Source organism: Mustela erminea, chromosome 2 (genome assembly GCF_009829155.1).
Source record: "Mustela erminea isolate mMusErm1 chromosome 2, mMusErm1.Pri, whole genome shotgun sequence".
NCBI classification, from domain to species: domain Eukaryota; kingdom Metazoa; phylum Chordata; class Mammalia; order Carnivora; family Mustelidae; genus Mustela; species Mustela erminea.
The window spans coordinates 21,669,118-21,684,797 of NC_045615.1; the positions used below are offsets into that span (position 1 = coordinate 21,669,118).

The following is a 15,680-nucleotide window of genomic DNA, read 5'->3' on the forward strand; positions in this document are numbered from 1 at the left end:
TTACCCAGATTTCAGGTGTGGATGACCGTCAGCCCGAGACTGACAATGCTAGCTAGTGAGGAGTGTCCTCTCTGTCTACAAAAAAAAAAAAAAAAAAAAAGAAAAGGAAAAAAGAAAAAGCAAAGGGAGATTAGCCAGAGCTGGCTTGGGAACCCAGGTCACTGTTCAGAATAGCGGTGCTTCCTGCACTTGTAATCTGTGTGATTATAATCCTTCTGTAGCCACACAGTCCTGCCCCCACCCGCCACAAGCGGGTCTGATTTCCCATCCCTCTCCTTTCCTCTCCTTGTATTTTGTTCCAGCCCAGAAGGGTGTGAGGCTGTGAGCTCCATGCAGACTAGTCAGAACGGGCTTTAGTGTGCACATGACCTTGAGTCCATCCTCTTCAGCTTTCTGAGATGCTCTTCTCTCAGGTCCTGTGTAATGGGAGCGCGGCTGGCAGGAAGTGCGTCGGCGTGCGCGGGCTGTGTCTGACACAGTGCTGGAGCGTGCGGCTGGGCCTCAAAGGAGGAAGTTGTGGGGAGTGACAGCGATATTGACACTGGCAGCATCAGCTCAGGACAGACACTGCGTCGTCCAGAAAGCCTTCTCAGGGCCCACGTGAACGTTGGATGCTTCCTCCTCTGTTCTCCCAAAGGACCCTGGGCAACTCTCTACATGGCAGCCATCACACTATGTTATGATTACCAACTTGTCATTCTCTACTCACTTGACTGGGCACTCATGGAGAGCAGATGTCCTCGTCCCCTGGGTGTCCCCAGGGCCTAGCATGGGGCCTGACAGGTAGTTCTCGGACCGTAAATGATGAGTGAACAAGGTCCATATCCCAGTCTCCTTATGGGCAGTGAAGGCCTCCTTGTCCATCCCTGCACGATGGCGCCTCTCTTTGTCATTGATGTTTGCTTCACGCCGCTGCTGTCCCCCCTCAGTTTGCTCATTTGGAACCGACAGTGCGCCGGCGGTGGAATTCTCCTTCTCTGGCACTTAAGGAAGAACTGTGGCATTTATTTGAACAGAGATTTCCCATAATATACAGATCTACAATATTTCCTTCTGTCTTTATTAACATTTTCAAACACTTTTGCCCAGGACAGCTGTTCTAGACTTATGCTGTACGTTTCCCAGGCTGGAATGAAAGATCATTTCACTAATGTGTTAGCTTCTGCTCGGAGACCTTGCAAATGAGGTTTTAAAATCTTTCATTCCAACGCAAACTTCTTATGTGGTTCTGACATCATATAATCAGAGTCAAATATCTTGGTTGGGGGGGGGATTTAATCATTTCATATAAGCGATCATTTCTTTCCTTGATATGTATTCTCCCTGGTCTGTGTCCTTTGAATTTTAAAATGATGCTTGTTACTCAAAGAGCCCAGAATTGGGCACTTGTGTCACCAGCACTGCCCAAAGCCTGACCCGTCTATGTTATTCAAGAAATCTTCACTAGATGCAAAAGTTCTCTAGTGACTGGTGCAGCTGTTGTTGAATTTTAACAGTTAAGGCCCTAACTCCCCTCCCCCATTGCTGAAATGCTTGAGCACTTCTGCTGCCAAAAAGTTTTTAATATGCATGGAGTGTCAAGTCTGGTATTGGAAAAGATTGGGTCACAGTTTGAATCAGAAGCAGCATATATTGCTGATATGTTACATTTTATAAATATAAACTGTAAAGTATACACATACACAGCTACTGTCATAATTTTCTGTGTCTGAGGGTTTATTCCTGCTTACCACGAAAGCTACAGGGCCTTTCCCTGAAATACAGACATACTCCAAAGCAAGAGTGTGCATTTTTTTAATTATTTTTTTTTTAATAGAAGTTTCTCAGCGCTTTCAAAAATGCACATTCTATCCCCCACTTATGTGTTCCCAACCCACACCCCCAGAGCACAGGAGCCTTCTCTGTTGCCTTAGGAATTGCCAGATAGGCTTTCAGCATGAGAGTTTTCAAGAATGAGTTTCTGAGTTAGCTGTATGAAATCTCTGTGTGTTTTTAGTGAGACCGTCTTGTTGCCATTTGTTCCTTTTCTTTGAGAAGGAAACGTTTCTCCTCAAAGGAAGGTGGTTGGTACTGGCTCTTCTGCACTAAAAATGGAGAGGGGTCCATTCAGAAGAAGGTTCTTTCAGTTTAGTGTGTGAAATTGGGAAGATAGCAAACAAGCAGATATTAGTACTTCCCTTTAATTTATTTCTGTTTTGGTAAATGTGGTTTCTGAGCTTTTCAGGAAGAGTCGACTTTTGCCTCCATTTTTGCAAACCACAAGTTGGCTTTCAGGAAATATGTAGTACTTAGGTACTTTGTTGTAATTGGTTGCAGCTTGTCATTAAATAAAATTGGTGGTTTGGGATCATGCCAGTCCTACTCATCAAAAATTTGTAAAGGGGCAGCAGGAGGAAGGATACAAATGTTTTTTGATGCTTAAATTTGGAAGGTGGTGGGAGAGGACACTCAAAATATTTCATTTATGTTTTAGCAGGTAATAAGCTTTTTATTCTTAGAGTATGCATCGTTTTTGGTTTTTAACCCAAAGACTTTTTTTTTTTTAATCAGAATTCTCCTCTGAACCACAGTCAAAAAAAAAAAAAAAAAAAAAAAAAAAAAAAAAAAAGAGAGAGAGAGAAAAGAAAAGAAAAAAATGGCCCGAGTATTTTCTCAATTCTCCCAAAGATGTTAATGTCAGGAATTCTGAAGTCTGAAATCTTATTCTGCTTACAAGTCACCAAATTTGTGTGTGTGGTTTCATGGATGCTGGTAGAAGATGCGTGACTCTTGGTCAAAAGACTGATCCTACTACAGAGCAGTAGTAGAGTAACAGTTCCCTGGCTCCTACTTCCCGCAGGCTAATGCCCTATGGGCCACATGATACCTGCATGGGAGCTGTTGTAAGAGAGGAACCTGGAGCTTAGGAAACCCACATCTTTTATGCTGGGCAGTAAAGCCTGCTTTTTTCTCCAGGGGGAGACCCAGTCTCTATCTTCCCATGCTGTTTGCTCTGCAGATATCCTTGGAAAGATAGTCTAGAACAAAGGCAGACAGTGCCTCTCTGCTCAGTAGGAGCGCACTACACAAGAAGCCGTCAAGAATTGTCTCCTACCATGTGGGTAGCTGGAACCATTCTAGTTGTATAGAAGAGGTGTTAATTTTATGTACCGGGATGCCTTAGGGCTTAATTCTCTCCGAGGGCTCAGGATGAGAAAAACTGTGAGACAGTTCCTGGGGGCTGCCATTTCCAAAATGCCCTGTGTTTTAAATCAAAGAATAGAAAGCAAATATCAGAAACAACATTTTCCTCTGCTGTTTTTTGGGAAAACAGAAGTAGTATATTTGAAGCATTGAATAAACAGTTGACCCTCGAACACTCAGGTTTGATCTGTGCAGGTCCATGTCAATGTGGATTTTTTCAGTACAGAATAGTAGTGTAAATGTCCTTTCTCCTCATTACGATTTTCTTTAAAACACCTTTTCTCTAGCTTACTTTATTTTAAGGATACGGTACATAATGCAAATGTAACATATAAAATATGGGTGAATTGACTCTTACCGGTAAGGCTTCCAAAGGTCAACAGAAGGCATTTGGGTGAGGGTTAAGTTTTTGGGGAGTCAGAAATTAAATGTGGATTTTTGACTGTGTGGGGGTCAGTGCCCTTAATTCTCACATTGTTCAGGTGTAAACTATAGTTAAAAAAATTTCTGAACTTCATTACAAAACAAACAAACAAATCCTGAAATAAACAAACAAAGGATCCCACCAAATTCTGTGGAGGAAGTAGTTTATGTAAAGAAGCCAATGCTTACAATTTCTTCCCTTCAAAAAAAATTCGGGCAGTTTGCTTGTGGGAAACACCTATGAAACATGTCGTTTTCGGACCTCTGTTGCCTGAGGTGAGAACTCGTTTTAGGACTTTCTATTTACTTAACCACTTCTTGCCCCCCTCCTCAGTCCTTCCCAGTGGAGAAACCTGTGAAAAGTTTCTTGTATCCGACCCAGCAGCTGTTCTGTTTGTTTTCCAAACTTTGTTTTGCCACGTAGGTCTCCTCTTTCTGATTCTCCCTGTGACTTCTGATGCCTCCTCCCCATAGACACTGTTTCCAGACTTGGGTTTTGCTACCTCTTTTGAATATTCCACCTCACAGAGTTTGTGGCCGTGTGGGATTCTGAAATCCAAAGGAGAAGTGACTGGCTCAGGCTTCTGAGATACTGTGGGGAGAACCCAGGAAACTGAATACAGAAACAGGTCTCAGTTATGTGGGTGAACTGGTGAGTGCTGGGTCGCTTAGCACACCTATATATTGAAGGGCATCAAAAAGATCACAGCACACAAACAAAAACAGTTGATGTTGAGAACTTGACCCTGAACAAGGATTGCTGAGTCTACATCCCTGTTTTGGGACAGGATGGAGAAGGCCGAGCTCAGGGATGGGCTTAGACCTAGAACACCTGCTATACCAACAATTCTTTCACTTTCCAAAAGGAGTGCTTTTCCTTTACAAAAAAGCAAACCACTTAAAAAAAAAAAAAAAGTGAGGATTAAGTAGATAATAGCTATAAAATTTATGATCTTTGTTTTTAAAGAGCCTTATAAGTATAGTCACCGTTGTTACTTTATCTTTCCTCCTGTAGCTGTCCTCCCTCTGCAGATGGATGGCGGTCATTTAATCACTAGGCTATTTATGACCTGAAAGAGCTGATGGGGGTGTGGTAAAACAGCTCATCTACAGCCACCACCGCCCTCCCAGCACCTTGAATAATTGCTGGGAGATGAAATGGCAATTGTTTGGCTAAGCGCAGCCTTAAATTCTGTCAGAGCTTCAGTCACTCCTTCCTGTCCATTCCTGATTAGTAAGACACCACTTAAGATTCATTTTCTGATAAGGCGATACAGACCATTTGAGATTTATAGATTTCTTTGCTTGGTTATGAAATAGGTTTTATGACTTCCACATGAATTGGCTGGATGGGGAGATTGTAAACAAATTGTTCAAAAAATAACATTTTTTGAAAAAATGTGAGCCCCTCTCCCCTTTTCTGATCAAAGGATAGGAGACCTGCTACTGTGCTAAGTTATCTATCAAGTCAGGAATGCAATATTTCATGTACTCGATTTGTAAAATCCAATTTTAGTTGTAGAATGGTTGTTCAGGTGTTCGTGGAAGACTGCACATGCTTAGCCCTCTGCCTGGCTCTGTGAGGTCTATGGAAAGAGTTAAAGTCCTGATTTTACCCCAAAGGCAAGAGAAATCTCAGAAACCATCACAGAATAACTCCTGCCAAGGTGCCCTCCCATTTCTTACTGGGCTGGGCCTTCAGAGATATGTGACTTAGACCAAAGGAGAAGCATTCGGGGAGGCAGGCCTGGAGCTGAGTTGAGGAAAGGACAGACTGGGGCTGGCAGAGGGGTTGGGGAGCCTGAGAGCTGAGAAGAGACCTAGGCAGGGTGCAGGACCATCAGGAGAGCAGGCAGAGGGCAGGTTGGGAAGTACACTCATTCTTGGGGAGATCGATGGGGCAGACTGGGTCTCAGGTGGCTGAGGCTGGCTGGTTGAGCTACTTGAGTTGGAGGAATTGGACTGGGGGCTGAGCCAGGAGACCACAGTGGTGACCCAGGCATGAAGCAACGTGATGAGAAGGTAAAGAACGGAACAGCATGAGAGCTAGGGGAAGTAAAAATGGACAGAATTCGATGTTAGCTCTGCTGCAGAGGAAAGAAGCAAAGGTAATGCTCAGGAATGTGGAAGGATAAGGGAGCTGCTCACAGAAACTGGTTTTAGCTGAAGCGGGTGAATTTGAGGTGAAGAGCATCTGGGTGTAGCAGCCACTGAAATGCATGTGTGTTGGAAATGTAATTGAAATGAGCAACTTTCGTCACTGTGCTTTTAAAGTAAGCTTCATATGCCATAGTCACAGCCTCCAGTTTAGAGATAATTAAAGAATAACTTAATTCAGATCCATACCTATATATTGCATTCTTTTTCATGTTTAGAGGGCCCTCCGTGAGTCTGTTCCCTGACCTTTTTACATTAGCTTTTTTTTTTTTTTTTTTTAAATTTGCAAATATTTGGACACCTGGGTGGCTCAGTGGGTTAAGCCGCTGCCTTCGGTTCAGGTCATGATCTCAGGGTCCTGGGATCGAGCCCCACATCGGGCTCTCTGCTCAGCAGGGGGCCTGCTTCTCTGCCTACTTGTGATCTCTGTCTGTCAAATAAATAAATAAAATCTTTAAAAAAAATTTGCAAATATTAGGGAACATTAAGGTCCCTAAAGATTTTTTTTCCTGCTCATGGGTTTCTCTCATAAATGCTGTCTTTGGTCTACTCTAGACTAATCTTGATTCGTAGCTGCAGTTTTGTCTGAGTTGCCCTGTGTATGTGACAGAGGAAAGGGCTTTAAACATTGAAAGGCCATGGGTTAAGTTTTTGAAGTAAAAGGTCATAAGTTGGACTGTAGATTCTGACACTTTACTTATAAGCAGAGAACATGAGCACTTCAAAGTCCAAGTAACTGGTCATGGCAGTTGGATTCTAGTGTCCTAATTAGTGAACTGGATATGGTGCTAGGTTGGACAAGACTTGACCTTGTCCACATACCTGGAGAAATACGAGGCATCTCTCCTTTGGACTGTGGTTCTTGGGGCTACAGACCTAGTGAGAATTCAGTCCCGTTCTGGTCACTGGGGGAGATAAGGAAGCTATCGTCTTAGCCATTTGGGAATGGGGTGTCACGTATTTGGTTTTCTGTGGCTTTAATACTATTAATCCTGTCCTTCGAACTTCTATCTGTAGCCCCTGCCAGACGCGATCGCCCATGGTCCAGTGGCTTAACACACAGTCCCCAACTACACCGAGCTGCAGCCCGGCTGTTACACCTCCTTCACCCAAGCCCCCGCCTTCCCCCCTCTCTCTGCCTGCCGCCATAGTGGACAAGCCGCCGGAAAGGTATGGGGAGTGGAGAATGATGTCGAAGACCGGGGCAGCACCCAGGCCCGATCAGCCTGAGCAGCTTTTTGTGTTCCCCACATGAAAGTGGATGCTCAGGTTCTTCAAGCCTCCTGGAGCTCATGCGTGACATTGACCACCTTGTCTCAGGCGGTGCTTGGTTCAAGAGCAAATACATTCTCTGGAGAAATTTGCCTTATGTGAGAGCTGCTTGAATCTGCTGTCCTCTATTTTGTTTGGTGCTTCTTATGCGTTGATGAAGCCATTTATTTTGGAAGAGCTCATTATACATGAATATAAAGTACTTTTTTTTTTTTTTTTTTTAAGAAAGTGAACAGGGTCCCAGGAACAGTGGTTAACATGGCCATTTAATGGGCCCATTGTGCAGAAGTCAAAGGAGCTGGCCTAGTAAGCCCTTCATCCTGGATGTTCAGCTGAAGTTCTTGTCTCCCCTGGCTTCCCCCACTCCAGTGAGGTGGGGCACTTCCTTCTGCTTCAGTCTGCATCTGGCTGACACCATGGTCTCCCTCCTCGCCTGGCGTGCTCTTTCCCCAGAAGGGCACAGAGGGCATTTTGACAAGCAGCGAGAAGCTTATTAGCCTTGAAATGCATTTTGGAGGCAGACGCAAGGGGGGTCAAATAGAGAAGACCCGACTCAGAGCCACAAACTCCTTCCAGAGTGGTGTGGAAGCAGACTATCTGTGTGGACAGATTTCCACTGTGCACTGCCCAAGTCACTCGGGGCACGTGCACCTCTGCCCTTCACTGCCTCGCCTTCTGTCTCAAGATAGGGTGCTTTTCCTAATAGAGGAACACGGTGCTTAGAAGTAAACACCCTGTGGCTCCCATAATGCTGAACGATAGGAAACAGCATTCCACGAGGCAGAGAGGAGAATTAGGTGATGAGGTTCAGTGAAAGCTTCTCGGAGAAGCTCCCCGAAGAAAGATTTGAATTTGAAACCCATCATTTACTTGAAAATCAAGTGCTGTAGCTGTGCCTGGTGTTCATTTCACTGCTATTTGGTTGGTTGGTTGGTTTGGGTTTTTTTTGTTTTTTTTTTTTGGAAGTTGTCCCACTGGTGGTATGTAAATGAGATTTGGGAAGGGGTGGGGTTGGGGGGAGGTGAGGTTCCCCCTCCTGGTTTTTCACGTTTTAATTTGTGTCTTTCATGTTCCCTTCTCAGCGTTGTCAATCGGAAGGCTCGAGCAGTGTATCCATGCGAAGCAGAACACAGCTCAGAATTATCTTTTGAGATAGGAGCAATTTTTGAGGACGGTAAGTGTTAGTGGGAGCTCCGTGGTAGCATATGTTCTGTCCCCTCCGAAGGCCTACAATCCAGAGTAAGCAGTCACTGGTTATGGGGTTGTCAGGGGCACACGTCCATCCCTTGACCTTTGGGTGGGAGAGAGCTGGCCCCGTTGGCTGCCAGGAACTGAACACCGGTGGCCGGGAGCAGGGAGGGCCATGGAACTCCACTTCGGCTTTCATCTTTATGATTCTCCAGCCCTTTGAACTCTTGTGAATCTTCGTTTAGGATACCTTTCTCCTGATGTAAAGAAGCTAGTGCCATTTGGAATTAAGAAATACGTCTAATTTGCATCCTTTGTTTTCCTCTCCCACAGTCCCCAGCCAAACCTCTTAAATGTGTCAGGTTTGCCAAATCTGAGTTACAGAAGAGTACTCTTGTCAAAAATGTTGGTTTATAGCTCCCTTCCCATTCTTATGCTTTACGTGATTTTTGCTCATTTGGCTAATGTGTGACTCTCTGGATCTGGGTATTGACCTTGTGTATTGGATTTTGTCTGAGTCTTTAATATTCACGTGCAAGCATTTAGGAGCTCTACCTGGCTTAATGTTTCACAGATTTGTCCTATGGTTCATTGTTTATCTCTTTTCCCCCTCTCCTGATTTCTTCCTTAACAGTCTTACTCATTATGAAATTCACTGGTTGCTGTGGAAACAGTGATGCGTGTGGGTGGGGCTGCCCAAAAGAGTTCTGGGGAGGCAGTGAGGATCTTATATGTTTGAATGGAATGGTCGGTCAGACAGAATGTCTGGAATATGTGGAAAATATCAGCACAACACTTAGTGGTATATCGTCAGTCATGCGGTGTTTGCTGGTGATTGTTTGTTTATTTATTTATTTATTTATTTATTTGACAGAAAGAGAGATCACAAGTAGGCAGAGAGGCAGGCAGGGGAGGGGGGCCGGAATCAGACCCTTGCCAAGCAGAGACCCCGATGTGGGGCTTGATCCCAGGACCCTGAGATCACAACCGAGCCGAAGGCAGAGGCTTAACCCGCTGAGCCACCCAGGCACCCCTGATTGTCTTTTTTAGAAAGCAAGTTGCCTGTTTGTTTGTTTGTTTGTTTGTTTAGAGAGGGAGGGGGAGGGGCAGAGGGAAGGGGAGAGAGAGGGGATCTTAAGCAGGCTCCACACCCAGTACGGGGCCTGATGGGCTCGGTCTCATGACCCTGAGATCATGACCTGAGTCAAAATCAAGAAGTGTCAGACATTTAACCAGCTGAGCCGCCCCAGCACCCTGCCAGTTGCCTCATTTAGAATGCATTTCTGCCTGTGTGTGGTATATACTCTTGAGAGCCAGGGACTCCTGATAGTGCCAGAAAACAAACAACACTCCCACCAGAACCCCACATATGACAGAATTATACTTTATAGAGGAATTTTGTTCTTGGAGTAGAAGCAAGGTCATTCCTCAATCACCGAAACACATATATGTGCGATTTTTGCGAGGAGAGTGTGGTAAAATATCCGCCCTACTCCAGGCCTGTCACACACTGGCACCCCACAGGGCAGGAGGGAACGTTGAGGCAGTAGTGTCGAAACCCACCCATTTGAGAAATGATGGTGAATTTTTACGTCGTGTGATTAGACCTGATTGGGAGCTTCTGAAATCCCTGTATTGGGATGTATTGTTCATGAGATATTTACCTTTGTAGAAGGTATATCTGTGAGGATGTCTTTGGGTGCAAGTAACAGAGACTGATACAGCCAGTTCTCAGTCACGAAAACGGATTGGCTCTTACGGTGATTAAGTCTGGAAGGTTTGGTTAATTCACATTCTCAAGGATAACATCACCATCACGGTAGATCTGTCTCTTCTGAGCCATTCAGGGCTTGTGGTCAGGGGCCTCTGGCTGGCTTCCCCAGTGGGATGAGATGGCTGCCAGTCCAGATGTCATAGCTGTGCTGGACCCTCGCAGAAGGGCATGCCTCATCCTTGTGTTTTTTAAGAATGGGAAAACTTTCCCAGAACAGGTTCCCTAGTTAACCTGTCCTCATGTTTCAGTAGTCAGAACAAGGTCAGATGCTCACCCTAAAACTGATCACTGGCCAGGGCTTAGGGCAATCCGAACCATGGGGGCCCCTCCTCTGGGCACACAGACATGTGAATGAGTGTCAGGACCTCAACCAAATCCAGTTTCTGCCAGCATGGGTAACAGGGGAAAGACTAGCAGATGTCAGACACGAGAGACTGAGCTTCTCTACCTCTGACGTCCCTAAATGATTTGCAGGAGACACACACACACACGCACACACGTCATTATTTTGCTTAAGATCAGATTGGCTTTTCTACTTTCCCTGTACCTTTGGACAAGTTCTTTAAGCTCTCTCTGGATCCAGTTCCCCATCCTCATCTTCAAGGATGCCTGTAAGAGTGATGTGGTGTCAAGGTAGACTTTGGAGCCATAGATGTAGGTGGGGCTTTGAGAATAGCACAGATGTCCACGGAGGATGTTGCCAAGCAGGGAGCCATGCTTGGCGCACTGTGGTGTGCTGTGAGTGGGCTCTGTGCTGCCTCCTTCAGACCTGGTTCCCTGGAGTGCTGGAGACTATCTCTGTCTGGGTCACTGGCTCAGTGGTTCCTCAGTCCCTCCCTCAAGGCCAGCTGCTTTGCACCTGCCTTGTTGACATGTTGCCACTTTCCCTTACCCAAGCACGTGAGCATCTTATTTTATGTGAGCACCTTGTCCTGTGTATGCAACCTGTGGTCCTACCACAGGTGCACAGAGAAGCATGGCCGACACAGAGGAGCATATTCAGAACCTACACCCTGACACTTGCTGTGTCTTAGGGCTAGTTCTTAAAAGGTACAGAATGTCAAAGGCTCTTAAACAGCATTTATTCTTTTTACTCTGTATTTTCATCTCTGTGTTAATAGATCTCTTAGCAGAAAATGCATAATTCATTGTGTGCTTGCTTAGAATGTGTAGAGAAGCTCTTCCTTGAATGGTTTGGGGTCTTCCCTTCTGGGGACTGACACAGAGTAGGACAGATGGGCAGCTCATCTGGCCTCAGCTTCCATGAAGCGAGGCAGAGCTCTTCGTGGCCACTGTGACAGCACTGGCCATGGGAATACGGCCAGGACCACCTCCTTTGTGCACACCAGCAATACTCTGGCCTCCAAAATGTCTGAGACCTTTTTCTGTGTTCACTTGCACTGGAGCCTTAGCAGCTATCGTAAAGCCTCTTGCAGTGTAATCCCCTTTTGTACCTCATATGGGCAACATAGGAATTTGGTTTATGGCATCCAGTGCCCTTTGGTAAAGACAAAATCCAGGTTAAAGTGGCCCATGGGCTACATCATCGGTAGTTCTGTGGTTTGTAATGTACACGACAGTGAGAAACCCTGAACCAGAGTGTGGAAGAGAAAGGGATCTTTAGTAATGAAGTAGCTTGATAGTTCTTCCTTGCTCTTTTCCTCTTACCGTGTGGATCTGAACGTAGGTTTTGAGTTTAAATTCTAGACTGAAGATTGATCTGTATCGTAGACACATGAATGCTTAGCCGTTGTTCCGGGGAAGTGCCTCCCACATCCCCTAGGGAAGGTGATGTTGGTGAAGTTTCAGGGCAGCCTTTATTCCTGGGACTGCCCTATGGACCTTCCCTTCTCTCTGGGCCTGGGCAACTCCGGAAACACGTTTGCTGGGTGGCCAGTCAGTCCTGCTCTCTTTCTAGATAGGCGGTCCTTCAGCTGGCAGATGATCAGAGTAGGGAACGGTGTCCCTCTGTAGGCTGCCTGGCACGACTGGAGGGGGCCCCCTGGTGCCCCTGGTGGGAGGGTGTCTGGGAGCTGGCCATCTCTCAGCAGCGCTTCCCAGACTGTTCGTTTCCATGTGGATATGTGACTGAGCCAATGCTTTGGGGAGCAGGTGCGGCCCAGATTAATCTTTTAAAACTCCAGGTGATTCGTTTTAAAGATCTCAAATATATAAAGAGTAATCCTTGCAGAACAATTTAGCATTATCTTGGCAGGTTGAATCTGTACAGACCCCACAACCCAACAGTTGTATTCCTAGATATATTCCTAACCTTTGGGAATCATTACATGTTAATTAAAAAAAAAAAAAAAAAGGTGAGTGCCAGAAGGCTCTATTTAATGTGGTTCTGGCCAGGCTCAGAAATAAGCAAAATAAACAGCATATTATTTTGAGATCTGTACGTGTGCGATGAAGCTGGGTTTTCACCATAGCTGGGGTAAGAGAATGAGATACAGTGTTCAACTCCTGATGAGCTCGACGTGGTGTGGGGGGCATTAGGTGAGGATCTGGCAGAGGAACAGCTCTGTGTCAGTCATGTGCTGTAGCTCCCTGGTGTCCACTATATTATGATGATGCTTCATAACACTTGAATATTTGTCATATGTGTTGTTTTTATTATGCTTAAAAAAAAAAAAACCCACCCAAACCAGAACTGAGTCCATATTCTGTTCTGAAGAAAGCTTCTTGCAAATTATTCTTGTAACTGGCTCCCATGCCCCTGTTGTTATGGGATGGTAAATGAGGATGCCATGGGAAAACCACAGTGAGATTTCACCTTGTACCCATTAGGATGACTGTTACCAAAAACACAGAACAAAACAAACATGAGCAACGATGTGGAGAAATCGGAACCTTTGTGCCTTGTCGGTAGGAATGTAACATGGTGCATGTAGCTGCTGGGAGACGGCGTGGAAGTTCCTTAAACAGATGAGTCACAAGGTTACCATTCAGTCCAGTTCCACTTGGATGTGTACACAAAGACTTGAAAGCAGGGACTCATGTTCCTGGTGTTTGGACATCCATGTTCACAGCTGCATTTTCACAGTAGCCAAAAGGGGGAACACCCGAATGTTCATTGACAGATGAGCAGATAAACAAAATGTAGTAGATAAACGTATAATGGAATATTCAGCCATAAAAGGAATGAAATACTGAGACATGCTCCAACATAGGTGAACCTTGAAGGTATTATGTTAAGGGAAATAAGACAGTCACAAAAGACCAAATTGGGTGTAATTCCATTTATATGTAATACCTATAATAGGCAAATTCACAGAGACGGCAAGTAGCATGGAGGGTCCCAGGAGCCTGGGGAGGAGATGGAGAGTTAGTGTTGAAGGGACAGAGAGTTTCAGTCTGGAAAGGTGTAAAAGCTCTGTGGATGTAGATGGTGTTGGTGGTCACAACACTGTGACTCTTCTTAATACCATCGAATTGCATGCTTCCCAATGATTAAAATGGTAAATTGTGTATATATAGAAACAGTTGTACTAGGGAGCACTGGTTTAATTGTCATCACACAGTGATTGGGTTCCTCAGGATCTGTGACTCTCCCAGGGCCACACGGCTCATAAGTGGCAGGGCAGGGCCCTTTCTTGTGGTGCACAGGGCGTGGACGTGGTGTATGTGTGGCATCACACTTCATGTAAATTGTCTCATTTTAGTCTTTGCAGTAACTTCAAATGAGTTATCGCTTCCCCTCTTTTAGAAAAGAGGAGCATGGAGGTCAGAGGAGATGAAGGAAATCAACCAGGGTTGCTCAGTCCTGAAGGTGCCAGTGTTCCAGCCAGGACCTTGTTTCACTTATACTCACTGCCTCTTGGAGTCAGAATCTTCCCCCACAATGAGGCACTTATCTCTGAAACGGCCTGCATTAGGGTTCTCCAGAGAAATAGAACACATGGGATGTGACTGTGTCTGTGAATGAGTGGATCGCTTTCCATAGATAGCTATTGGCTCATGCAGTTGTGGGAGACGCACAACCTGCAGGGTAGGCCAATGGGCCGGAGACCCAGGGAGTAGTTGTAGTCTGTGTCCAAAAGTGTCCAAAAGTCTGTGTCCAAGGGCAGGGTACCCTCTCCTTTGTGGGAGTCTTTGTTCCATGCATGCCTTCAACTTATTAGGTGAGGCCCACCCATATCCTGGACAGCTGTCTGCTTTACTGAGTCTACTGATTTCCCTGTTCATTACATCTAAACATGTAGAATAACACGTGGGTACCATGGCCTCACCAGGCTGACACATGGAACTTTCATACTGCCATTGGAGGAAGCGGTTTGATCAGCCAAGTATATAGCTTGGAGCCTAGGGTGGGTCTTCTGGGATCTGATGCTCCCAGGAGGGGATAAGTCTTCATACAGGTGATGAGACCCTCACAGGCCTCATCCGTAGCCTTTGAGCCCCCTTTCCTGGGCCTGGGCAGGCCCAGCTATGGGTGCTTTGCTCTCTTCCCTCCCCTTCCCAGCCGTTGGCCACTTCCAGGCTCTTGGATACTGTGAGAGTCTCCTCAGTCCCTTCTCTACATTGGTGACCTTTCTCTCATGCCCTTTGGGGAGATGAGGGCTGTGAAGGCAGCGGGTGAGGTGTGGAGAAGGCCCTCGGTCTGTAAGAGGGTTGGTGCAGGGTTCCTGACCCCACTTGGTTTCCCACATTTAGGCCTTCTTCACCCCCAGCTTTATGGGAAATTACCTTTCTTTGTCTTCTGTTCGGCCTGTGTCTATTAATACCCACTCGGGGAAGAGTGGGCGTTCATTGTATATAGGAGAAGAAACAGTGAGCAACTCCAAGGTGCTCTTCCATAAGCTATTTTACGAACTCCTTGTAGCATTCCTCCAGGCCAAGTGCTGGTAACCCATCTTGCAGGGGAGGAGGCTGGGCGGGGCTCCGAGGGTTCAGTCGTTCCCCAGGTGTACCTGGCTCTCATCTGTCCGCTGGGAGACTCCCCTCCAGGCAGTCTGTCCTGAGCCCAGGGCCCCTTTCCATGGAGGCTCTCCAGGTTGCTGTTCTGATGACATTGCCAGCTTGGGGGCAGGGGAGGTGGAATAAGTGAGAAAATCCTGCTCCGAGGACCGGTTCCAGGCTAGAAATCAATGAGCGAGCAAAGAAGGTGACCGGCTGCTGGACCGCCCGGGAAGCACGTGCCTTGTTCATTTGCTTATTCATTCTTTAAACAATTCCTCATGTGCCGGGCATGATGCTGGGGGTCCCGGTGTCATGTTAGAACCTAGGGTAGAAGAAGAAGAGTCACAGTCAACCTCCAACCCTCTCTCTCTCTCTCACTCTCGCTCACACCCGCGCCCCCCCCTTCCCCCACGGTACATGACTGGTGTGTCCCGGGGGTCCCTGACTTAGTCTGGAGCACTAGGCTGGCCTCGGCGGGCAGGACACCCCAGCTGCTCTTTGCAGGCTGAGGGGGTGTCATCCAGTCCTGGGCGGACGAGGAGCCTCGGAGCCGAGGGAGCAGGTGTGCGGAGGTCGCACGGTGGCCGCCACACACGAGTGGGTTACAAGCTCCGCTTGGCTGAGCTGAGTCAGCCTTTCAGAAGAGAATCAAGAACGTGTGGTGCACACCGAGGAAAGTACTGTTAGGTACAGGTTTTGTGTGGTGGGCCCAGGGCTGGGTGTACCAGTTTCTGACACCGGGTAGTTGTTCTTCTGGGGGGTGATCCCAGCTGCGTGGCTC

At 46.4% G+C, this 15,680-nt stretch overlaps 1 protein-coding gene across 1 annotated transcript in view; it reads left to right on the forward strand.

The window, feature by feature from the left end:
- The window catches only part of ARHGAP10 (Rho GTPase activating protein 10), a 319,494-nt gene that overhangs the window by 302,249 nt on the left and 1,565 nt on the right, over window positions 1-15,680 (forward strand). Inside the window, exons 21-22 of the mRNA XM_032330629.1 lie at window positions 6,781-6,933; window positions 8,118-8,209. Of these exons, the coding sequence (XP_032186520.1) occupies window positions 6,781-6,933; window positions 8,118-8,209 (245 nt within the window). The remainder of the gene's footprint in view (window positions 1-6,780; window positions 6,934-8,117; window positions 8,210-15,680) is intronic.